The sequence below is a fragment of the Sycon ciliatum genome, chromosome 2, assembly GCF_964019385.1.
Source record: "Sycon ciliatum chromosome 2, ocSycCili1.1, whole genome shotgun sequence".
In the NCBI taxonomy this organism is placed as follows: domain Eukaryota; kingdom Metazoa; phylum Porifera; class Calcarea; order Leucosolenida; family Sycettidae; genus Sycon; species Sycon ciliatum.
Window position 1 is genome coordinate 24533191 of NC_088644.1, and position 25347 is coordinate 24558537.

At 47.9% G+C, this 25347-nt stretch overlaps 2 protein-coding genes across 2 annotated transcripts in view; both read right to left on the reverse strand.

The window, feature by feature from the left end:
• LOC135809324 (uncharacterized) overlaps positions 1-12485 on the reverse strand; it is a 34621-nt gene extending 22136 nt beyond the window's left edge. Inside the window, exons 1-5 of the mRNA XM_065322656.1 lie at positions 12257-12485; positions 6931-7035; positions 3649-3844; positions 2889-3043; positions 1720-1903 (exon numbers count right to left, since the gene is read on the reverse strand). Coding sequence (XP_065178728.1) covers positions 1720-1903; positions 2889-3043; positions 3649-3844; positions 6931-7035; positions 12257-12470 — 854 coding nt within the window. The 5' untranslated portion in view covers positions 12471-12485. The remainder of the gene's footprint in view (positions 1-1719; positions 1904-2888; positions 3044-3648; positions 3845-6930; positions 7036-12256) is intronic.
• Positions 12486-12520: 35 nt separating this feature from the next.
• On the reverse strand, positions 12521-23681 carry LOC135809325 (uncharacterized). Its single transcript, XM_065322657.1, has 4 exons — positions 23381-23681; positions 18801-19175; positions 16415-16606; positions 12521-12657 (listed from the first exon to the last, which is right to left on the reverse strand). Exons 1-4 carry the CDS (start codon positions 23472-23474, stop codon positions 12536-12538), a joined length of 783 nt encoding a protein of 260 aa, XP_065178729.1. The 5' UTR covers positions 23475-23681; the 3' UTR covers positions 12521-12535.
• Positions 23682-25347: the final 1666 nt, after the last annotated feature.

Below are 25347 nucleotides of genomic sequence, written 5' to 3' on the forward strand. Positions count from 1 at the left end.
TTAAAGTTGTCCTTCTTACATATTTCGGCAGCTGACCTAGCTTCACATTCATATACTCCCTGATGAAGCCTCAAGGGCAAAAACGTGGAGATATATATTTACCTTTGCAGTTAAAAAAGACCATGGTAGTGAAGGAGATTGAGACATGATTAAATGGCTTCAGTTGAGCCTCCGCATATGAAAGATGTTGTATTATAATGTAATGAAAAGTACACCCTTGCGGAAAAGCTTGTTCTCAGTTTTTTTGATTTTTCTGAACTCAAAGTTAAATAGGTGACAGGACCTGGCTCTGCTTCTTACGATGCTTCATGATCATCTAGACCAGCACTAAGAACTATGAGAAGGGTCAGCCAACATTGAATGGTGCAATGCAAGATGAGTGCACATGAGGCTGCCTTCTCACAAAACTATAATTATTGGTTGATTGTTGCAAACTTGAAAGGCTATGTCCAGTGCACGAACAGTGTTTTCAAGTTTTAAATTTGATAGCTTGCATGCTGTCCAACAGGTAGGACCCAAGAAATCACTCCATGAAAGTGCTTCCGGTTGAGAGTTTTCTCCAAAAATTGTTGAGATGAGGTCTTTGTAAGGCAAAGTAATGGCGCAAAATGCAAGACTATGTCCAGTGCATTGCATATGTGCATTTTTTTAAATCTATTGTCTAAATGGCTGCACATGCTCCTGTCGCAGCGCTAGTAGCTATGTCCAAATGGAATTTTGACCAGGGCACATAGATCATGGTGAGAACCTATTGTCTTTCTTAGCGTGCCATGGCAGTAAGGGCAAAATTCCATACTCTGTTTCCATGGTTACAATGGGCTGTTTCCATGGTATTTTGCAATATGCTTTGTATGATCACTGCTAAAATTAGGGTTCTCCTTCATTAGCCCCTTAGCAACAGTTTAGGGCCAGGTTTTAGGTCAGTGTTAGAACAGAGGCCGTGCAGCATGTCTGTGTATGATGGTCCTACCGGTAGGACCGAGGTCTACGCAAGCTATCTATGGGGGTGCCGGCTGCTGAACTTGGCATGTACACGTACCGCGTTGGCACGGTAAACAGCATGCATGCCATCATGTGACAGTACACCAAGATCATGTGAACTACACCAAGATCATGTGACACTACACCAAGATCATGTGACACTACACCAAGATCATGTGACACTGCACCAAGATCATGTGGCACTGCACCAAGATCATGCGACACTACACCAAGATCATGTGACACTACACCAAGATCATGTGACACTACACCAGGATCATGTGACACTACACCAAGCTAACAAGTTGTGACGTGCGGGGGGGGGGGGGGGGGGGGGGCGGGGGTTAATGTACATATGGTGGTGTTCGTTCCATGTTCAGAAAACCAGAAAGCAGAAAGAAACCTGGCCGCCATAGCAATGGAGGCGGGTCTATGACTGTACATTGCCGCCACTATCAGTGGCCTTGATGTCACAGTTGTCAAACTGCCAGGGGTGAAGCATTCAACCCGGCCATGACGTGCCAGACCAACAAAGTGGAAATAACAACTCACCAAGAATGTGACACGCAAGCAACCCAGGACCTACCACCTGTGACTGATACTTGAGAATATAAATGCAGCTTATACCCCAGCAATATGGGATCCTCCTCAACAAGTTGCTGTATGGCAGCAAAGTAAATGAACACATTTTAAATACAATCAGTATAGTGGTAGGTCGACAAGCACACCCTTCCTTACCCACTACATTTGTTAGGGTCCAAGTCTACCTGCCTTGACGCAGACCTGTAGCCGACGTGGCGCAGGTTTGAAATGTCAATGTCCGGGTATTCATTAGACAAGCTAGCCGTGCAATCATTTTCTTCAATGATGATCTCGATTGGGTCCTTTCGAAAGTTCAGATTGTACGATAGACAGGTGATACCTGATTCAATAAGAAAGCAAACAAGAATACAACAGTTTTAGGATGGCAGTACCCAGAATCAGCTGAAGAGTCATGTCGCGAAGGGCGAAGGTTTTATTGAGATGTCGCCGCCTGTTCGAAAACAACAGTCATTTTATAAATAGGCCATGTTTGACAGACAGAGGTTTCCCAACGTCCAGGTGCACGACTATCCGTACAATCAAACTCCTATGAAAAATGGATGTAAAATTGCTCACACACAATAGCGTACATGTTTGTGACAGATTCCTCTCGTGAAAATAACTACTCCGTAGCTAAAGCATAACACTAACAGCCTCGACTTTAATGCCAATATCATAATATCATAGTGCTCTTGACCAGTGGGTGCTGTTCGCTCGCCACAGATATACTGTACTAAACTTGAAGCAACTACTTCTTTGATGGCATCAGGCGGCAGGTGACTAAACTACTTCTTTGATGGCATGCAGGTGACTAAACTACTTCTTTGATGGCATGCAGGTGACTAAACTACTTCTTTGATGGCATGCAGGTGACAAAACTACTTCTTTGATGGCATGCAGGTGACTCAAACTACTTCTGTGATGGCATGCAGGTGACTAAACTACTTCTTTGATGGCATGCAGGTGACTAAACTACTTCTGTGATGGCATGCAGGTGACTAAACTACTTCTTTGATGGCATGCAGGTGACAAGCGAAATGAAGGTGCCAGTAGATAGGCTCAAAGCCATTTATGAACCATGCTGCGCTGGAGATGAACTTGTTGAACGCAAGGGAATCCCCTTCATTCAGGGGCCTCGGTGTTGTACTGCAACACGAGATAACTGATAGTCACACAAGGCACTCATGCTATGAGTTGCTTTACTCATCTGATGCGGCATGATGCGGCGAATGGGATTTCGGCCTTCGGCCTCTGGTTGGTGGATCTGATCTATCTATCTGTAGAGCCACGAATTCTGGCTTAGAGCATTGGCCAAGCTGACTTACATGCTCCCGCTAGTCCGTTCCTGCTCATAGACACAGGACGCTGTATACGGGCACTCCAGCTGCTGATGGCACTGCGGCAAAGCCGAGGGTTGCCTGCGATGGTTATCGTTCCATCCACTACTTGTGGCGCAAAGCCGCCAAATTCACGAAGAATCCTGTAGGTGATAGATGCAGCAATCACACCGCGAGACCAATGTAAGGGGCCAACGTCTATTAAACTGCGTTGAAGTGCATTTTATTTAGGGTTAGAAGCCAGTTACACCAGTCTAAAACATTCAAAAGTAATACCAAGCATTTGAGGCAGGCCCATAGCTAGGGGCTGCATGGGGCATCATAGGGCAGCGGGGAGTGATACGACCCGGGGTGTGGCGGTGTCCCCCAGTGAAATAATCGGATTTTTCGGCCAACAGGCAAGCATTTGAGGCAGGCCCATAGCTAGGGGCTACATGGGGCATCATAGGGTAGCGGGGAGTGGTATAACCCGGGGTGCGGGAGTGTCCCCCGGTGAAAAAATTCGGACATTTTGGCCAACAGGGCTCTTTTATTGCTTTTTCGGTTGAATTGGGCGGACCATCCTCTGGACGAAAAGTGGTACAACCATGGTCGTACTTGTCGTACCGTGTGTGACGCCCCTGGATTACCAGTATAATAAGCACTGGTAGTGCACCATTCAGATACAGACAAGTGCACACAACACATCTTAGGCACATTATTCGCATTTTTCAAGTGAGCAAAAACCAGTTATTCACGAACAACTCACCCGTTATGATTAATGATGATGTCTCCCTTAATGATTCTGACATTCCTGAGAAAGTTCAACGAGTGAAGGCATGCTGTATGACTGATCTGAAGGCTACCATTGATGACCTGAACATCCCTCATTGCAAATTCCCAATTGGCTGTGAAGTTGAATGCTGGCACTTCAGTACAAAGCGCACTGACCATAGTGTCAGGAGCTGAGCAGATCATGGTAAAGTACATGAAAACCAAGGAAAACCAATATCACAGTGATGGCAGCACCAGCACTTGCACTACATTGTACCACTAATGTATGCCGTCCTGGCCTCCCAGCAGGGGGGGGAGGGAAGGGGGAGAAGGGAGGACCGTGAGGACGGACGAGGGAGGGCGGAGGAGGGAGGAGGGAGGAGGGAGGAGGGAGGAGGGAGGAGGGAGGAGGGAGGAGGGAGGAGGGAGGAGGGAGGAGGGAGGAGGGAGGAGGGAGGAGGGGGAATCAGATAAAGCAAGTGAGACCCTGCAAGCATGCAAGCACGCATGTACACACAGACACACACACACACAGGCACATAGTAGATACAAACACACACACACACACACACACACACACACACACACACACACACACACACACACACACACACTTGTACTTGTTGCTCACTGCCTAAACTGGTCACCTGGGTCTCCCCGGGAGAGGGGAGAGAGACTCAAAAGGAATCTTGGAAAGATGACTCAATGGCACGTATTCACTGAAGGCGCACGTGACTAGCGCTGCGGGGAAACAAGTAGGTTTTCTCATTTGCGTACATAGTAAATTCGCACTTTACTCTTGACTTGTTGAGCCGTCTCGAACGTTGTATTCCGCAAATTCCACTTCGTTGGGTCACTACTATTGTATACCTTGAAGACCAGCAGTCTATATCGAAAGAAACTCACAAGTTTCAGCGATTAGAGAAACTTCTTTTCCACGCATTTGTATACATTTGTATGCGGAATCGAACAAGTGTCCCCACAGCGTGGCTCACGTGCACCCATACCAAGTATGCAGCGTGGGCGTCCGCCATTTTAGATGAATACGTGCCATTGGCTATTGAACTGCCCAACGGCCGACACCCCCTGAAATCCCCAAAACTCTGGGCGGACTTGAAAATGATCCCACTTATGGGCTCACCACACCTCAGTGAGTGGGTGAGGACAAGGTGCAGAAAAAGGATTGACGGCATCAGGGTATCCGTCCTGGGATCCAACTGCAGTTACCCCTGCCCCAGTGAAGGTAATACTTGCTACTAGTGTGGGTGGCTAAATCAGAGTGGATCTGATATAAGCTTCACTAGCACCATTGATTACACAAGAGTTAATCTAGCCAGAAGCAGTCCATGGTTAACAGGTACGTATACTTCAAACAGAAAGTATATGAACCCTGGAACCAACAAAGGTGGCAGGTGCAACATTACACCTTCAAGTAGCCGAGCCCGTTGGCAACAGACCCAACACAATCAGGCATAAGTGTACCCACCAACTGAACTAGCTGGCACACACGCACACACGCACGCACACATGCACGCACGCACACAAACACACACACACATACCTCAGACCTCAGACCTCAGACATACCCATCGCTGAAGCGATGATAGCGAACAGTACATTTGTACACACACACACACACACACACACACACACACACACACACACACACACACACACACACACACACACACACACACGCACGCACGCACACACACACACACATGCAAGCACGCACGCACGCACGCACGCACACACACACACACACACACACACGTTCAACGGTACCAGGGTGCCTGAAGCTGGCGAGATCAAGCTCCTCGGGGTTTTGTTCGACACCACGCTGCGATTCTCGGCCCACATGCGCCAGGTTGCCACCAGGGCCCTCCAACGCCTCCACTTTCTCCGGGAGGTGGCGCCACTTCTGACAGCACCTGGCCGTATTGCTGTTTACAACGGCTTCATACGGCCAACCATGGAGTACTGCTGCCTGGTCTGGATGGGGGCTCCACTGGCCCGCCTGGACGCAGTACAACGCAGGGCACTAAAGCTGATAGGCCCTGGAGTCTCCGTACCAAGCCTGGAGCATAGGCGCAGGGTGGCGGCCCTGAGCTTCCTGTACAAGCTCTGCTTCCTTCCACTGACGAGCCCCTCGAAAGCGATTATGCCCAAACCACTCCAGCAGGCGGATGAAACCCCCAACACCCGTCTCTCCGCCCAGCGACGCCAGTCACACGACTTTCCCTTGGCATGTAGCCTGCCTCGCCGTTCCCGCTCAACCATGGCCAAGGCTTTCCCTGCTTGCGTGCTGAGCGCATGGAACTCCCTGCCTCAGAAAATCCTCACACAGCAGCCATACAAGGACGGGATACTGCAGTTCAAGAAGATGGTCCACCATCACCTGTTGTCCAGCAACTGGATGCAAGCAACCGACGCCTTGTAAACCGGCTACATGAACTTGCTGAACTACAGGCTCTCATGTACATGTACCCTCTCTTTCTCTTTCTGAATCTACACCCCCCCCCCCCCCCACCCGCTCCCCCTGTTCTTTCTTTTTCTCTCATACTTCCATTAAAAATGTTATCTGGTGCGTCCAGAGCGTGACGATGTCGAGACCAGTTGGTCGACGGAGCGCCTGGCCCCCACCACCATGGCTGCTACATGTTCCCATTGCGTGCACCACATAGCTTTTAGTAAAAAAAACACCACACACACACATGCACACACACACACACACACACACACACACACACACACACACAAACATACACACACACACACACACACACACACCTCAGACCTGCCCATCGCAGAAGCAATGATAGCGAACAGCTATGTTAGACATAGCAACTAGTGCTGGGATTACACCATTCAACAGCTTGCAAGGCTGATGAATTGACCGCCACTAATTTTAGCCTGGTATCCACCACACAGCTGATTGAAGTGGCTTTTTCTGGCCAGTGAATCCTTATTTTTCTTTTTTTTCATTCTTTTTTCTTTTTCGACACACACACACACCACACCGCATACTCCGGCATGCACTGGCTGTTGGTAACCACCCAGGAGAATGAAAGAACACACACACACACATACACATGCACACACACACACACACACAAACACACACACACATCCAAAGATTGACAATGAAACACATACCACACATGCACGCACGCACACACGCGTACCACACATGCACGCACACATGCACACACGCACACAACACACCCACCCACCCAACCACACATGCACACATACACACAAAGGGTTGATCACTTACTTGGCGGCACATATAGTATGCTGATAATCAAAGGACCGTCAATTTGTGTACATCCATTGAGTGAGCAAACATCGCCAATGCCAGCAACCACTGTGCTGGGACAAGCTGTGTTCATACATGTCCAACAACACCACATGATCAAGAGTAGGTGGGTCAACCGCAGAACACCGATCACAAGCACTGTTACATTTTGTCTGCATGCGGGCAAAGTGTCCCCAAGTATAGCGCATCAGCACAAGCATGCATTACCACCTCCATCTCCACCTACTGCCAGTGCAGACTACTCTGTGCCGAGACAGGACATGACAATCGATCCTGTCGCTATGGTTTGCAGGTGCAATGGTTTAAATTCCCATTTCTGTGACTGCACTTGTTCCTAGTGCACCATTCACACATGTGTGCACATATCTGCACATGCATGCCCATGTGCACACATCCGCACATGCATGCCCATGTGCACACATCCGGATATGGACATGTGCACACATCCGCATATGGACATGTGCACACATCCGCATATGGACATGTGCACACATTCGCATATGGACATGTGCACATATCCGCATATGGACATGTGCACACATCCGCATATGGACATGCGCACACATCCGCATATGGACATGTGCACACATCCGCGTACGGACATGTGGACACATACATATTTTAACTCTCTCACGTGCGTGCACAGTCACACAAGGCGCCACTGGTACGGCCGGTACGGCCATGGCCTTACCAACTTCCCAAAAAGTCGGTCCACGTGGAACGTCCAAAACCGGAGAGAAAAGTTTCGATGTATAGGAAAGGCTTCCTGTCTGAAGCCTTTCCATACTGGTACTCGATGTTCCAATTTTGTGACACGAGAATGGCACGAGAATTAGTGTACCGCTGAGTGTACCGCTATACACGTGGTCGACACGTAGTCGACACGTTGTTGATACTTTTTTGACACGTGACCCCGTCAACGGTCTGCTTTGTGCCAATGACACTCGGCAAACGCCGATGTCGCGTACGACAAAGACGACTATCCCGTACGCGAAATAGTTGAGAACTGCATGACGTGGACCTGACGGCAAGGACAACTGCGAGGAGGCCCCTTCCGGTACCCCTGACGGGAAGGAGAACTGCAGAAGTCGACGAAGTCGAACGAGGAGGCCCCTTTCCGTACCCCGTACTGCAAAGTGCCATTGATGGATGCCTTTTGCACCTGGAACGACCCCTTAAACGCTGTCGCGGCGACTATCCCGTACGCGAAATAGTTGAGAACTGCTGACGTGGACCTTTTGCATCTGGAACGGCCCCGTAAACGCTGTCGTGTCGGCGGAGTGAATGTGCAGGGTGAAAAGAATTGCTGCAAAGACGTCCCCTCTAGGCCTTTGGAGACATCGTCGGCGGACTGAATGCGCAGGGCGAAAAGAATTGCTGCAAAGACGTCCGCTCTAGGCCTTTGGAGACATCGTGGGAACTCCTTCCGGTACTATACAAACTGCTGACGTGGCCGTGGACATGTACATGGAGACATGGTGGGACTTCATGTACATGGATACATGGTGGGAATTCCTTCCGGCACCCCCGTACCGCAAAGCCAACGGTGGGGAAGGAGAAGTGCAGACGTGCAGGAAGACGAACGAGGAGGAACCAGGACGAGCGAGCAATGGCAGGACTAGCTGGACCGTAAGTAATAGCTGAATTGTGCATGACAACTTGACATCCATGCGTCACTCGCCACTTGCCACTGCATATTTCTTGTCCACTAACAATGTCTCTCCTCTGCCCCCTGTGTGTCCACGGCCCTGTTGCTGAATTGGCCCGATGAATCGAATGTCTTCCGCAACTGGAACGGCCCAGTAAACGCTGTCGCGTCGGCGACTGAATGCGCAGGAGGGAAAATATTGCTGCGAAGACGTCTCCTCGACCACGGTAAGGCAACCCATTGATGTTGCCAGTTACCTTCTACTAACACGTTATCAGGTGGAGAGTGTCTTGCACGCACGTTATCAGGTCGAGAGCGTATTGTAGTCACGCTCTCTATTCCTGTACATGTACTTCATTACGTTTAAGGTGTACGTATAATTTCTCAAAAAAAATTAATGGTCTACAGTCGTGTCGGAAGGGTACGGTGGGACTGTAGACCTGTTACCTTCTAACACGTTATCACTATATCAGGTCGAGAGCGTATTGTAGTCACTCTCTCTATTCCTGTACTTCATTACGTTTCAGGTTTACGTATAACTTTTCCAAAAAAATTAATGGTTCACGTCTTCAGATAGAGAGCGTATTGCACCCACTGTCTAGTCTCTGTAGTGCATAGAGATTTTGTTGATCGCACATGAAAATGGATACACAGACAAAGCAGGCCAAGTACATGGCGAGATGTCGCCAGAAGAACGTCTTCAGATAGAGAGCGTATTGCACCCACTGTCTAGTCGATTTTGTGGATCGCACATGAAATGGATACACAGACAAAGCAGGCCAAGTACATGAGAGAGTGGACGATGTGCGGATCGACACGGCCTGCGGGTACTTCATTAAAGTTACCCGTGACATAACTAGGATAAAAGTTAATCACTGCAAAGACATTGCCAAGTATGTGAGCACTTTGGACTTGACAGAAGAGTGCACGGGCGACGTTGACAAAACATACAGCGGTGACTGTCACCATCATGACAGCAGGGCACATCGCACGCAGCATCGCAGATCGTGTCGAATTGCGCATCATAATATTGCAAAATTGCTCCTGCGCATGCAAGTGGATTTCATTGCACTTCTCAGTTTGGGAAATGCTCGATTATGACAATTCTGCGTGTGAGTGCACTAGCCCTGAACATACATGTAGGTGACCCGTTTGTGGTGTCTCATAGCTAGCCCTTTCCCAAAGATGCTGGCCACTTTTTTCGGAACTTTTCGTTGTTTAGGAAGAAATCGCAACTTTCGCAACTTTCTTCATTTTCCGGCACTATTTCGCAACTTCTCCGCAACCTTGGCGCAATTGGCCCATCGCATGGGGTCAAAAGGGCAAGTCACCGACTACATGTTGCATTGTTGGACAAATACATACTCGTGCTCGCTCATTTCTCGCCTGCCTTCAGGCTCATTTCTGAGAAACAGTAGATCAACGGTAGTTATGATAATTATGTGCATTCCCTTTTCCGTGCACTGTAATGATGTACATGTACATGTAGGATACATGCAACAGGCTACTGGCAATGTATAAAGTGGTGGTTCACAGCAGGAAGGGGTGTACGAGTTTGCTGTCGCAGCATCGCTGCATTTCTGCTATTTCTGCTCCCTGTTTTGTAGGTTTTGCACAAGAACTCTCCAATTTTGAGTTGCGATATTGGCAACTTTTGAGCTTTTTCTGAAAATATGGATGCGATTTCAGCAACTAGCACTTGTTTTGGCACGGTTGCGAAAAGCATAAGTTGCGAAAAACTATGGCATCTTTGGGAAAGGGCTACTCATAGCCTACCTCACGACCTTCTGCTTTCTTTCTTCATCACTTGTATCTTGCAGGTATATCATCCCGTGACGACCACATTGAAGTCTGAATTTGAAGTGTGAAGATGCTTCAGCAACCACATCGTACTTTTCCATTGCTTTCATTGTGCTTCTACTGTGCATGTGTGTAACTTGTGGGGTAAACATGTGATGACATTGTATGCTGGCGACACGGTCAGATGTTGTCCATGCGTCTAACGTACACCTGCATGTTATGCATTGAAAAGGATTTGCCACTTGCGATCCTGGGACGAGTATCAGGTCAGCTTTGTCCTGTGTGGGCTGTATCAGATTGCTGTTCACTTCTCTATCTGTTGGATGTGTGACTTTCTGCAAGTTTCTGGTGTATGATGGCCACTTCCTTGCTTGTCACTTTGTATGACATTACATTCTGTATTCCCTGCTTCCATGGCGTGGTCTGCAAAATGCAATCCTTGGGCAAATGTCATGTTTGCTATGTTGTGCTTTGGCCGTCAGCTTGTCTACACGCTGTAGTTGAATTATTTTTGTTTCACAACTGACTTCCTCAAGTACGGTGGCCACTGCTTTGCATGGCATTATATATGAAGAATTTCCTGTTTGTGTCGTGTGCATGTGCGTGGCCACGTGTGTGTGCCGTGTGCACACGCATGTTTGTGTATCTGTGTGCGGGGTAGCGAGGCGGGGAGGGCTGGTATGTATCAGTGTGTTATTGCAGTCTCATGGCTACATACAGTACATCGCGCGCGTGGTCATCATGTTTACCTTCGGGGTTGGGGTGGGGAGGGAACGGAAAAAGAACTGAAATTATCCATATAAAAACCGCCCTGTGAGCGGTTCTGAAAAACCTTTACTGGTACTGCCCCGTCGTAAAAGTAAGAAATTAGAACTGGCCCATTGTCCCCCCAAATGCGAACTGATCCACCTAAATCGCGAATGACGGGACCCAAACGCACCAGTAGCACGAGGTTCCTACCTGTGGATGCAGATGGGGACGTTGGTCCGGACTATAGGCCATGTACTGTACTAGCGGTAGGTGGTGTTACCCTACGATAATTGCTGTCCTGTGCCCTCCCGACCTCGTGCTACTGGTGCGTTCGGGTCCCGTCATTCGCGATTTAGGTGGATCAGTTCGCATTTGGGGGGACAATGGGCCAGTTCTAATTTCTTACTTTTACGACGGGGCAGTACCAGTAAAGGTTTTTCAGAACCGCTCACAGAGCGGTTTTTATATGGATAATGATTTTGTACAGGGAGTCGTACAAAACGGACTACCAATACCCTGTAGCTGTCAGTGCAGTGTCAGTGCAGTGCACACTTTTTCTTTTCTTTTTTGAGTGCACACTGCACTGCAGCAGGCAGTAGCGTGTGCTCTGTCTGTACTAGTACTCGAACTCGTACACAAGGTCCATGCTACGAAATGCGCCCAGAGTGCAGTATTTGCCGTCTAAATTCCAAAGGTTTTCTGGGGAAGGACCCCCCACCCCCCTTAAAGTAGGCCCTTCGGCCGCACCGCTCCGCGGAAGCTGCCTCCTAGGCCGAGGTGACGCAATAAAAAGCAAGCAATGTAACAGAAACACACACACACACGCACATATGCACGCACACACACACACACACACACACACACACACACACACACACACACACACACGCGCGCAGAATGACAATGAGGGTTACTCAGCTGAAGGGAGACCGAATCGGGAGTTAAGAAGAGCCGAGCCTAAGAGACCCCTCATCAATCACCTGTATTTTGTCTATTTATAGTGACATAAAATGATTCTAAATGATTCTATCGCTGGGTCACCTTGCTGGGTCATTTAGAACAACAACAACTCTACATTATACTTACATCGACGGCATGGCACTTCAGGTATTTCTATCCAGGTAGAGTTGAAGTCGGCTTCACAATCATAGAGGCAATCCCGTCCAGTTGCGGAGATTGGTACGCTAATTGAAGCGCTGCTCACTGGTCCACTGCTTGAATCGTCAAACACAGAGATATTCGGGCAGCCACTCTGATTCCGTAGCATCAACTGTGGCGTGAACTGTAAGCACACAAGCATCAAATACCACCCTCATAAATGAGGTGACTGCCGCTAACTATTCTACAATACAAAGACGTATAAAACTAGAACATGCACCGTATCAGACTTACCCTGTACCTAGCTGTGCTCTGAGCCACAGGGGCGAAGGCCGAGCGGTCTGCAAAATTGCCATTGCCACCGAGGCAGTCTACCTGCAATGTAAAACCTGATCACACACGCACACACGCACGCATGCACACATGGACACGCGCGCACACACACACACACACACACACACACACACACGCACACACACACACACACACACACACACACACACACGCACACACACGCATGCACACGCATGCACACTCACACTCATACACATCCGTACTTCATCAGTCCATACAGTGCCATGCGGTCTGGCGTTCATATTACCATGACTGCAGGGGTTCCGTCTTCGACGAAACCGTTTTTAGGAATCTGAACAACTGTTGTGAGAGAACTGCAGGCATCATATTATGCCAGGGTCCTGATCAAAATCAGGTGGCCGGAGTTACTGCATTGCCTCGATGACATGCATAAATGGGCACGGTGTCGAGAACTGCCATTCACGGATATTTGAAATACATATATATTTAGTGTTCACGTCTTACTTGAACTTCCTGTAGTTTCAGTCTGCAACTCCGTCGTCTTTCTCCTTTTCTAACTCAGTCTTTCCATTATCTGACAGTGGTGCTCTCACCTCTAGCTAGGTGCAAGCACCCTCCGCGAGACGCGAACTACATTCTTGTTTCTCTAAAGACTCTCAAATATATTTCTCAAATATATTTCTTCTTCGCGTTCACTTTCGTTCTGCAGTTTATTTATTTTCCTTTCTTTCTACCTCGTCGTACACGTGCTACATGCGCCACCATCTTTGTTTCCATGGCACCACAGTGCACCTGACCACGCGATCGCTACGCAGCCCAGGCCCGAATGGGTCTGGGTGCGCTGAGTCGCGATTTATTTTGCCTCGCTTGCTTCCGAGCACCGCCGTTTTCGGAGCGTACTGATTGTGCGTCTCAGTTCTTTTCTCCGTTGTTTGTATCTCCTTGGTAGGGGTTATTCTTCTTCTTGACTGAAGTGTAGTTGATGAATGAACGATGGTGGTTTGTGTTGTAGTAGTGTGAGTGTGTGCATGGTTGGAAAGGTATTCTACATTCTATAATCAAATCGATAAGATTTTGACACACGGGCCTGGTGTGATCTACGAAACAGCTCTTCCCACATTAAAAAAATTACCTGTCTCTAATACAAAGAGGCGTTTCGGAGAAAGGAGTTTTAGCAATGCGATAAATAGAACAAAATGATGCCAACATAATACCATGTAACAATCATGAAATGCAAAATGTACAAAATGTGATTCATAAACGTTTTCTTTCGATGGTCATCAGTGAACCTACATAAAATGGTGATTTTATGTGAATAAACAATATTACGGTATACGTGCTCGCGGCTACAAAGTCATCGGATCGGAGGTTACAAAAACTACAGTAGCAGCAAGGGTACAAGGGTGAAAAAGTGATTACATTGTCGCAATGGTGTGAAAGCAGTGTGAAAGAAAGTTGAGAGTGAAAAGAATCTAAGAGTAAAGTGTGAGAGATGTGACAAATTCCTTCGGAATGCATAAGTCAGGCTTGAGCAAGTGAATGTATACAGCTTCCAGCACCTTTAACTCTGGCAAACGGCTAGCACGGCACAATACGCTGAAACTGCCACATGGCCAGCAATCGAGGACATCTGAGAGTTGTAATTTTTGTACTCCTCCGAGGTGTGATTTTTGGCGTGCTGGGCCAAGCACAAGGAAGCCATCTGCAAAAAAACTGCAGAAAATGGTTGTTGTTTGATCCTTTGGTGTAATCTTTGTTTCCAGTCGAAGCTACTGTAAATATACAAAATTTCGGCGCGGCAAAATTTCGGCATTTCACGATTTTTGACATTTCGGCGGCGATTTATTTTCGGCGTGGGGTAGACATGGTAGAGGGCATGGTATAGTGCGACAGATGCTGTGACAATTTTCATCGGCGTTTTAATTTAGGCGTTTTGGGTCGGTGCCGAATATAGCCGAAATTAAATACCTGCCGAAAATTTGTATATTTACAGTAGTTGCTGTTTGGAGCAGAAACGCTGAAATTGACTATTTTCTGCATGTACTCATACATGTACTCATGTACTCAGGCATGCAGTCTCACTCGTATTTTAGCTCTTTTTCTGGAATGGATGCTGCTCTGCGCCCCTTGGTGAACATTTCCTGCGCTCGTGGAGCAGCTGAAAAGGACCACTGGTATGTCTGGTTCCTGGTTTGAAAGTGGAAAGTCGACTTTTGTGCCTTGAAAAAGGAGTAGAGAGCGATAAAGGTACGTCTTGGCTTATTTTTGAGTGCTCCTCGTACATTTTTGATCGTGATAGAAATTCTCAGACCAAAGTCAGACCAAAGTCTGATGGCCGTACAGTTTTCTTGTGGATTTTTTAGTTGTTTCATCTCGTATCTATGTCAGTATCGTGATGGTGAAGTGGAGAGGGTGATTTTCTTCCTCTAGGCTTCGTTCGGCCGACTTTGCTTCGTCCTCGTTGAAAAGTGATCATGAAAAAAAGGTCGATTCGCAAAATTATGTTGATTTTCAATGTACGTGGTGACATGCGATTGCTGGCTATGATCACGATACATCTGACGACATTCCTCACTAGCCTTCAAATGTGTACACACCGCCGACTTCTGTTTCTTCTTTCCACCACTTCTCTCATCTCCACCGTCACCATCGCAGAAACCAACCACACCGACTTCAGCACCCTCACCTTCGACATCCTCATCATTGCCGCCCCCATCATCATCACTTGTGTCGATCTCCATCACGCCACTCCGCTTCCGCACCTCAACGTCCAATTCATCCTACAGCACCACCTCTCCCTGTCCGACCATTACCTTGTCACGCCGTGGCCTGAGCGTCATTGAATGGCACCTGCGTGTCTCTTCACACCGCTCAGGTGCTGTGCCCGGTGGAGGCACCAGCGAAGGCTCCGACCCAAGGTGACTAAGTCCACCAACCAGGGCGCCGGGTCCAACACAGGCGGCACTGTCGCACAGCAACTCCAACCTTCTGCACAACAGGATCAACGGACGCCACCAATAGTGTTTATTCACATAAAATCAGCATTCGATGTAGGTTCGCTGATGACCATCGAAAGGAAAAAGTTTATGAATCACAATGTTATACATTTTGCATTTCATGATTTTTACATGGTAGTGTAACAGGTGTATTTATAATAAGACTCTGTACTCGCTATTCGTATTTCCCGCTCCTTCACCATAGCAATGAGATCCCATCAAGTACAGAAGAGCGCATGCTCCAGTGGTTCTCTATTCATTCTCTAGTCTTCTCACTCCTGCCTACTCTCTTGTCTAATACTTCTTCCATATAATTATTCAATTCTACACAACCCTGTGTTCTACGAGTGTGAGGGGGCTGTGTTTAGCCGGGAGCTAATAGTATTATGTCAGCATCATTTGTTCTATTTATTGCACTGTCTTAAAAATATGCATACCCCTTGCCTGCAACCACGACACCATGTGGCATGGGTGAAACCATGCAATTCTGCAGGAAAAGTACGCATTTTTGCATTTCATGATTGTTCCATGGTAGTGCAACAGGTGTATTTCTATAAGACTCTGTAACATGCCATTTACAATGACCAGAATTTGACGAGTGCCGAGTGTAGTTGTGCGTGGTGGTGGTGGTGGTCATGGGGTGTGGGTGTGTGTGGAGGGGGGGGGGGGGGGGGTATGTACAAACCACCGCACCATATTGGACGATTCTGCATCATGCATGCAACATGTCGCATAGCAAAACCTTCAGCAAAACATCGCCAATTGCTTCACGCTCTAGAAGAGAGAACAGTGGCTTGCTACGAGTATTTTTTAACACCAGTCCAAATTGACTTACTGCCGTTTTCATTAATGTCCGCAGATCCCAAGGTACGAAAACACATCAGGCTATTCTGGCGGAGAACAACAGATGCGGCAGTTGTGGCTCCATCTTCATTGCTGGTGTCACCGTCATCGCTGGACTCACCGCCTTTGGCCAGCGCAGTCGGAATGCACACATGTGGAGCACTCACGCTAACAAGGTTAGTTCCTGTGGAAACAAAGAACGCAATGGCGGGTTATGAAAATTAGGACAGGTAAGGCAAACATGCAATGTGGAGGAGGAGATGGGCCCTTGCCTTGCTACGTCGAGCTCTTTGAAACAAGAGGTCTCTAACCCTGACCTCCTTCCCCTTATGGCTAGAATGCCTGAATGGGTTAGGTGCTACATTCATCTTTACCTTCACCATCACATATACTATGGCAAAGTGTATGGAGAAGCAAGTCCAACACAAAAACTTTTAAAGTGGGGGGGGGGGGGTTGAGGCGAAATGCAGCCAAACTGGGTCACAAAGCCAGCAGGAGCATTGTATCTGAATTGAGTGTACATGTACATGTACATGTAAGTTGTGCACGCGCATGTCTAAACAGGAACCTTCGTACAGCAGGCAAAATGGCTAGGACTAAAATCTGACCCCATGGCATAGCACCAGCGGGCCTACATCATTAGCAGCAGGTGAGCGGACAAGGTAGAAATGGAACGTTAGCTGCATGACATCATTTTGAGATACACGCGTTTGAAGTTTGGCAAACGGTGGTATATGTTTTACCTGGGTTAGAGGGCTCTATTTGCATCAAGAGCTTTGTGCCTCGTTCAGCACTCAAAATTTGAAGTGAATACGTTATGGCTGAAGGAAGATATGGCAGCTAGTTTTGCGACGGGTGGCGTATTGACGGGCGAATTTGGAGGTGACGGCGATCAGCTGATAGCCTGCTGTCAGGTGCTGAGAGCTTCTCTGATTCTGAGAGCGTTTCAGAGTCAGGTAGCAGTCGAGAGCGTCTTCCACGCCGCCGAAAACGCCGTGCCAATCGGCGTTTTGCTTGCTGCTGGTAAAGCTCGAGTGTGGTACAAAAAGACATAGGGAACAAATGAGATGGATTTTTCGGATGCAGGCGAATATGGTGACGGCAGTGATGATGATAACACCAATGAAGGGGAACGATAGCGCTCTTCCTGTGGATGCTGAGTTGTACTGAATGTATACGCCGACCTGAATTCAGAGCTCTGAAGCACACGGGGCAGGAGCTGAAGAAACAATAGGGCCGTGCACTACAGGGGAACGTATACAGGGACTTAATAGACCAGAACAACTAGCTGCTGCCCAATGCATTGGATGCAAGTGGCAGACCTGCATCATGCACTGTCTGGAAAGGAGTGTTTTAAAAATTGAGATACACAGAATGGTCAAGGCTGGTGAACATGGGCTGAGTGGAAAGAAGTCAAATCGGGCCTCGGATCGAGGACTTGTGTGTAACGTTACGTTAAGTACAGTTTCTTAAGTCTGTGGACTCGTCCTGCTTCACCAATGGGCACCGTATTGGTGGTGAGTCTCCGGAATATTATTTCGTTGCTGTGTTCAAGAGCTGTCTGTCTCCTGCCAAGAATGTTACAAACTATAGTACCAAGGAGCGCCGCTCAATCGTCAGGACCCTCAATGCATCCGAACAGAGTCCGGGCTCGCCAACAGTAAACGATAAGAGCGTGCACACATGGCTGAAGCAAGAACGCACTGGCATTACCATTTGTCCTCCAAATTCTTCTATTTTTGACATGTGTGTAATGTTATTTGATGTGTGGATTGCGTACCAGCTTCAACAGTCCTATTATTATGCCTTGCATCACGAGTTACTCTAGAGCTGATTTTTCGGCTTCGGCTGTTTCTAGTTTAGTGGTTTCGTTGCTTGGTTCCACCTCAAACCAGTCTTATGTGTGCTATCAGCTCATCTTTCACACTGATATACACTTGTGGAGAAATACAGGGCAAGATAATAGGGTTTTTTTCAGTGTTTTGGCTGTACTGAAGGGTGGACTGTTTAAATCACCCCGGAACAGACTTTAACCCATTCAGACCGGCATCTAGAAAATGGTGAATGTAAGGCATTTCCCACCATAGTATCAGCCTGAAACTTTGGGATCTGAAAAACAGATAGTTGTAGGTGACATTTATGCAAAAAATGTTTCGCCAGACTGAAGCTAACATTCCATTTCTACCTTGTCCGCTCACTGTCCTGCTGTAACTTGTGCAGTGATTGTGCAGTGATTGTGCAGTGATTGTGCAGTGATTGTGCAGTGCTTCACGGTGCAGTGGTCATAGCTCTGTTGCATTCTTGAGGTCGGGTTTGACTTGCCACAAGTACGCGCATGTACATGTTGGATGATTGACTTCTTAGTCGTTACACCATACCTTCTATTAAGACAGTTGCACCACGTGCTGCCGAAACATACTGTGGTTCGAGATCAGGTTCTGCTGGCGTACTGCGACTCATGTAGTACTCACTGCGATCCAGGCCATGTACAACAGCTAGTTTGGGAACAAGCTCACCGAACCGCTGCCAACAAGGTGGAAAGATGCAGTTCGATATTCTCAGGTACCCGGTGATGTCCGTGAGGTAGGGGAAGAGGCCTCCTCGTCCACAACATAGCGCTGGATTATTCGCGCACACATCAGTGAAATCAACCTCCTCGATCCCCAGGCTACCAACGATGACCTCACAGCTGGTGAACTGAAGAACATCGTAGCCAGTGACGTATCCGCCAGAGCAAAACCGGCCAGAGGTGGCTAAACAGTAAACATACAACAAACAAATTAAAATTAAGACAAACAAGCAGCATGCAGCACAGCCTGTAAGGTTACTGAGACAAACAAGCAGCATGCAGCACAGCCTGTAAGGTTACGGGCACAGAGATGCGGGCATGATGCAGTGAAACTCAGGGCCGCAGCCAGCTTGAACTTGAAGAGGGATGGCTTGGAAACGGTTCAGCGTGAATAGTTATGCACACATACACATACACATACATGCAGTGCACTGCACATGGAGTACACCCTGGTACTGTGTGAACCCATTGGCATTTTCACTCTCAACAGCAGCAGATGAAGCAACACAGTGGTCTACCTGTTAGAGCATACACGAGAGCATATAAGGTATACACTGAGATGAGCATGCATACAAGCTGTCCTGATGCGTGTGTGCTGCTATGGGAAGCAGGGACATTGCTGTTTGTACATGTAGCTACCTGCAAACTGTTTCACCAGCCGTAACGAAGGCAATACAAAATGATGTGCAGGCATTTTTGGGTGTGTTTCGCTAAAAAACGAGAGCTTGGAAGCTCAGGGCCCTATGCTATGCTTTTTGCCTAGCTCATCATGCACGACGATGTTATTAGAACTGATGGAAAAGTACACCGTCTACCACCTTGATGACCTAGGCAAAAAAGCATACGGACGTTATAAATTTTTCATTTCTCCTTTTTTTTTAAGACATAACCTGGGATTCGAACCCGCACTATCGCCCTGCATGCATTCCCCCGATACACTTCGCATACATACTCATTCTTCCACGTTGCTTCACATTATGATCTTGCATTTGAAAGCCCTATTTGAATATTGTGGCCAGCTGTCTTTGACGGTACGGTACGGGTCAGGTACGGGATAGCGCCAGGCATGCCGACGGCACAAACACACAAACATGGAATTAAAGCTGTGTGGACCCTGGCTAGCGCCCGACGCTTTACTGAAGTAAAATATATAGTCACTAGTTCCAGTGCCAGGTTCAGCAAAAAATTGCTACTAAATATCGACGTCAAAGGAGTATATCGTGGCTAGCTAACACTCTCCCACTCCCTCCAAATTGGCCGGTGTTCCCCATTGTGCCTTGAGATGTTGCAATAAAAATAAATAAAAAAGGAGCAAACATCTGTCTGGGATTACAAGTAGGTAGTTCAGCCTACGGTTCTGGCCCATAAGAGGTGAAAACTGCAGTCACGACTCGTGTGGCACCTGTTTCGGCTCACTTCGAGCCCGCTTCTATCTGATCCCGTGGCCACCTCTCCCTTGTCGATGCTATTTTTAGGTAGCCGAGGTCATTACCTCTCCATTAATGCCTCACATGCCATGCTTGAAAAAAAGTAGGGGTCAAACGGGTGTACCTTTAACTAACGAACGGGTAATTTTCTCAACGGGCGGGTTAACGGGTACCCTTTAGCAGCCATGTTTATTTTTTGCGCAATTTTCACATAAATCAAGATTTTAATTCATCTGTTCTCGGGTTGCATTTTGACATCACATTGTGATTCGCAAATCGATTGGTGTCTGATAGTCGCAGGAGTAGATCTACTAGGTGCGAAAAAGCAACAACAATGCAGACATCCAACGTGGAGTTGTAAATAATTGACTGCCACCTGGAATACACGATCCCAGCAGTGTTGCTCCGTACTGACTGGTTCATCAAAATCCAAACGGCTACCCTTTTACTAACGGCACCTGAGATTAACGGTCGGGTACCCGGGTACCCGGTACACCCCTTTGACCCCTAAAAAAAAGGGAGCTGCGCCTTGTGCAAAGGCATTGCGAACTACTAATTTTGACCAGATGCATACTTGGCCCCGGGAGGAACACCCAATGTTTGTGTTCAGCGGCCTCGAATAAGTCTAAAACAAGAGGATTCTAAAACATTTAGGTTCGCGCTTCATCCCGGTAGAAGGGGAAACGATCACAGAAAACAGCCCACAGCGATTTCCCGATGGTGGGCGAAAACAAACGAGTGAACTGTGAACACAGTAGAAGCGGTGACGATGAGAACGTGTGTGAGAACGTGTGAGTTGGTCAAGTACGCGCGCACGACATGTCGCGAACCATGGACATGCCCTTTACATAAACCACTCGAAGCAGACCATATTTTCCTTAGTGCCCAATTTTCTTGTGAATCAAGACTGAAGAATATTTACAAGGGGAGAGCGATAATATAGGGGAGTCGGAGTGCATGCCTGTAGCAGTAGTGTGCCGTGAAAGTGTCTTGCGTACAGTGTCAGCAGAAATATACAAGCGATAAATTATATACAAACGCATCGAAATAAGCTCACAAGGAGTAGCAAAGAATCAAAGAGAAGCAAGAAGAGCACCAAGTTGTGGAACTAAAACAGCTCCACGTGCATGTAGCTGAAAAGGTGACACATAAAGATACGCACGGTGCAACGAGTCCAACTGTGAGCATGAAAATGGATAGTGAAGGCCATCAAACGATTCAAAGATGCCGATAGTCGTACACACAGTCCGTGTTGGTTGTCAGTGCATGTGCAAGCCAAAGTGCATGGGTTCAAAGGGTGCCCGGAACGGAAACATTAGAAATGCAACGAAGTGCAAGGTGAGAAAAAGGGTACCCAGAATTGAACCTTAGATATACAAACGAGTGCAAGGTGAAAAAGGGGTGTCACAAAGGGATGCGAGTGATTGAACGTACAAATCATGCACTGAACAAGGATACATGTATACTAGCTGTGAATTCTTGGTTATATACATGCATTGTGCTCGTGACTACGAATAAATCCGATCGCATTCGCGACACGACATGCGTGTGCACATTCTGTATCGCTATGCACTTCAGTTCGCATGTGCATGTACGCACCAGATAGTGCAGTGCTGGACGGAAACCACACCAGCCCCATTCGGACTTCTAGAGGGTTTTATGCAAAACTCGCGAATTTGACTCTTACTGTCAACTCCCTACACTACAGGGAGGTTGCCTGGTGGACTGAGCTGTCAACATCTGGGCGGTGCTTGCCATAGCAACAGTGTCTGGTGGACTGCGTGGCAAGTGCTAGTCTCTAGCTCTGTACATGGCGTGCTGCACATACATTTGCATACAGTTGTAGTGACCTCGCTGCATGACGTCAGCTCGCTCACTACAGTACTGTCGGTCGCCGAAGAACTGGGGTGTCAGCCTCCTCCTCGCCTAGAACTGGGGGTCAGCCTCCTAGCCTAGACCTGGGGTGTCAGCCTCCTCGCCTAGAACTGGGGTGTCAGCCTCCTCCTCGCCTAGACCGTTCTTATTTTCATGTACTACAGTAGTCGATGCACAGTTGAGTCCTCGTGTATACATTGGTATGCTGTGCTTGATGAAATTCTAGCCTGGCCGTTCTTCGGCGCCCGACAGTACTGTAGTCATACGCATGCGCATGAAACATGTCTTCCTCTTTGTTCTAAAATAAACAACTATTAGACAAAGTTACCCTCTCCTCGGAGTTGTAAATTATTAGCCCCCAGGGTGGTGTGTCCCTGGATTCATCTGTCCCCATGTGAACCGGCAGATAAGACCTCTGCCACCTTGGGTGCCCAAATTGGTGACCCCCGACGCTGCGCTTGCGGAGTATTTGTAGATTTGACTTTTCCGGATTTGGGATTTGTGGTGCCTCTCGCCGCCCACCCGCCCTCGGCACACCTGGAGCTGCTGCGGACTTTGCTCTCCTCTTCCGCCGCCATCCGTCGTCATGCTGCTTCTGTTTTCTCCATCCGTCAGCCTGCCAGCCATCACTGGTTTTCGCCGCAGTCCGTTCCTGCGTGCACCACATTCTGGCTGCCTGTCAATCGCCAGCTGTTAACTTGATATTTTGATATTTATTATTTAAAGGATTTCCCAAAGGCATAGCCTATCGGAGGGATTTGACATTAAACTTGAGCCTCACCAGCCGCACTTCACCGCCTGGACTCGGAGCTGCTGTGGAGCAACCACCCTCCGCCCACCGTGGTCGCTACACAGTAGCCATAATCTTACTACTTCAAAAGTGTAGCTTTAGTTTTCTTGTGTTCGCAACACGCGTGGACGAGTGTTAGTAAAAGTTTGTCGCACATCCGCGTTGTCAGCGGGTGTTCGTGTGGACACTCAAAAATGGATCGAAAACGCTATGAAGACGGGTAAAAGCGCTTCACCTCATCTCCGTGCAAACCTGTAAGCGGAGCGGCCCAAATAATTGAACAGAAGTGTCGCTCACCTTCCGTGACTCCTCCTCGTGCCGTGTAGTGCGGAGCCAAACTGACAAAGAGTGCCCAAATCACCGGAAACACCAAGAACATGTTCAGCTCCATAAGACGTGCGACCGTGACCAGAAAAACCCGTGACACACTAGCTTGCGCTGTTCAGGTTGAGAAAATGACGGGAGTAGCGGAAGTAGTTCCATGAAGGGACACGACCCTTATAACAGCTAAGCAGAAGAGCAACAAACAACAGGAAAGAATGCCACAACTCAAGAAAGTCGGACCAACACACCAAAGCCTCTCTACGACTAGCTCTCTTTGACTTACTGGGCCAGCGAGCCGTGTTCCTGCCTTTGGCATTTCGAGGAGTACTGTGCTGCAGTGCAGCATGGTTCTTCGTTGCGCTTTCATCGGATCGCGGACGGACCGTCCCACGTGAAACCGTGCCTACTGCAGCCTACATCATGTAGCCTTGTAGGCTAGCGTCCGTGCAGGATCCGGTTATCATTCACGGCATCGGTCATACATACTACACACACGTCATTAGTACATAGCTTATTGATAACTGCAAGTGGCCCTGGGTTGGACCTACTGTACTACTACTACTAGTAGATCTACTAGTGAGAATGAGTTAGTTGAAGACACCACTGCAGCTGTACTTATGGTTGATAAGTACTACAAATTACAATAAATAAGATGAATTGTGCACTCATAACAACAGCAAAAATGAAGAAAGTCAAGTTCCATAACGTTTTCTTGTGACTGTCATCAGTGGAACGCCGTCACATAAAAATGTAATAACTAAAACACACACTTATAATTATACATGTAGCTAATATGGTTTCAGGTAGAAATACAGCAGCTAACAAGTACAAAAAGCGAAGTTTGCACCTTTGCAATGTGTGAATATAGTGTATGTGAGAAAGGTAGTGGCAGATGAATGTGATACTGTGTGAATGAATGTAATGGTGCGTGTGTATTACTTGAAGAGTGTGAGTGATACAACGTTTTCTTTCTGTTTACATAGCACAGGGTCACGAGTACGAATATACACAGCTTCCAACACCTGCAATTGCTTGAAGAAACGTGCGCAACGAATAACACTAAACCAGGAATCGTCAAACACCTTACGACATTCTGGACTGGACACCAAATGCTTGTACACTGCAGACTTCCTCTTGTCAACATCAAACTCCTCCTCATCACTACTCTCATCCTCCACCTCCATTCCAATGCCGCCGTCCATCCCATCGCACTCGTATTCGTCGTCATCAGTCTCCATCTCCTCGCGACACCGCTTCCCTCTCCTTGATTCGTTCTGTGCCGTGCCTGTGCTTCCTCCTGCGTCTCCTTGCCTTGTGTTCTCCACTTGTCTCAGTCGTGCCTCTGCCAGTCTCTTGCTTCTCCTCGGTTCTGCTCTGTTTTCAAGTTGTTCCCCTTCCGCTCTTACCGTTGTAGCAACATGGTTTGTCGAGGAGCGACCGTCCGGCGGCCTCCCTTGCCGTGGTCCGGTTTCCGAGGGGGGAACCAGATTAGTCTGCTCGTTCTCCATGGAAGTAGTCGGTGTTTCTGTTTCCGAATTGTGAGCCGTGCTAGGTGTAGAAATAGGCAGCGGATGTTTCCGTGGCCTCCCACGCTTGGGCCTGCTTAATCTGGCAGCCTGGGACTACAATGATAATGGGACGTGCTGCTTGATGCGTTCGGACAAGTGTTGAAGCGTCCTGCCAACATACCGACTACCACATTGTCGGCATTCAAATTGATAAATGAGATGGCTCAAATGGTGGGTTGGCAGGACGTCCTTCAACACTGTGAACGAACGCACCGTTGTAAAGACAGTAACTACATTCACTGCATAGTATGTCTTTTGCACGATCGATTTCACTGCACGACTGACTTTTGTTGATTCAGAGCCTTTCCAAGGCAGGCATAAGAACACCCGACACGGTGTTGGCCCGATTTTGTGTTCCTTCCGCGGCTCTTT

Excerpts from the sequence above, each read along its gene's own strand:
- LOC135809325 (XM_065322657.1), bottom strand. The coding sequence starts at position 23,474 with ATGGAGCTGAACATGTTCTTGGTGTTTCCGGTGATTTGGGCACTCTTT. Across the intron at positions 19,176-23,380 it reads ACGAGGAGGAGTCACGGAAG|CCACCTCTGGCCGGTTTTGC; the intron begins GTGAGCGACACT and ends TTTACTGTTTAG. Across the intron at positions 16,607-18,800 it reads TGCAACTGTCTTAATAGAAG|GAACTAACCTTGTTAGCGTG; the intron begins GTATGGTGTAAC and ends TTGTTTCCACAG.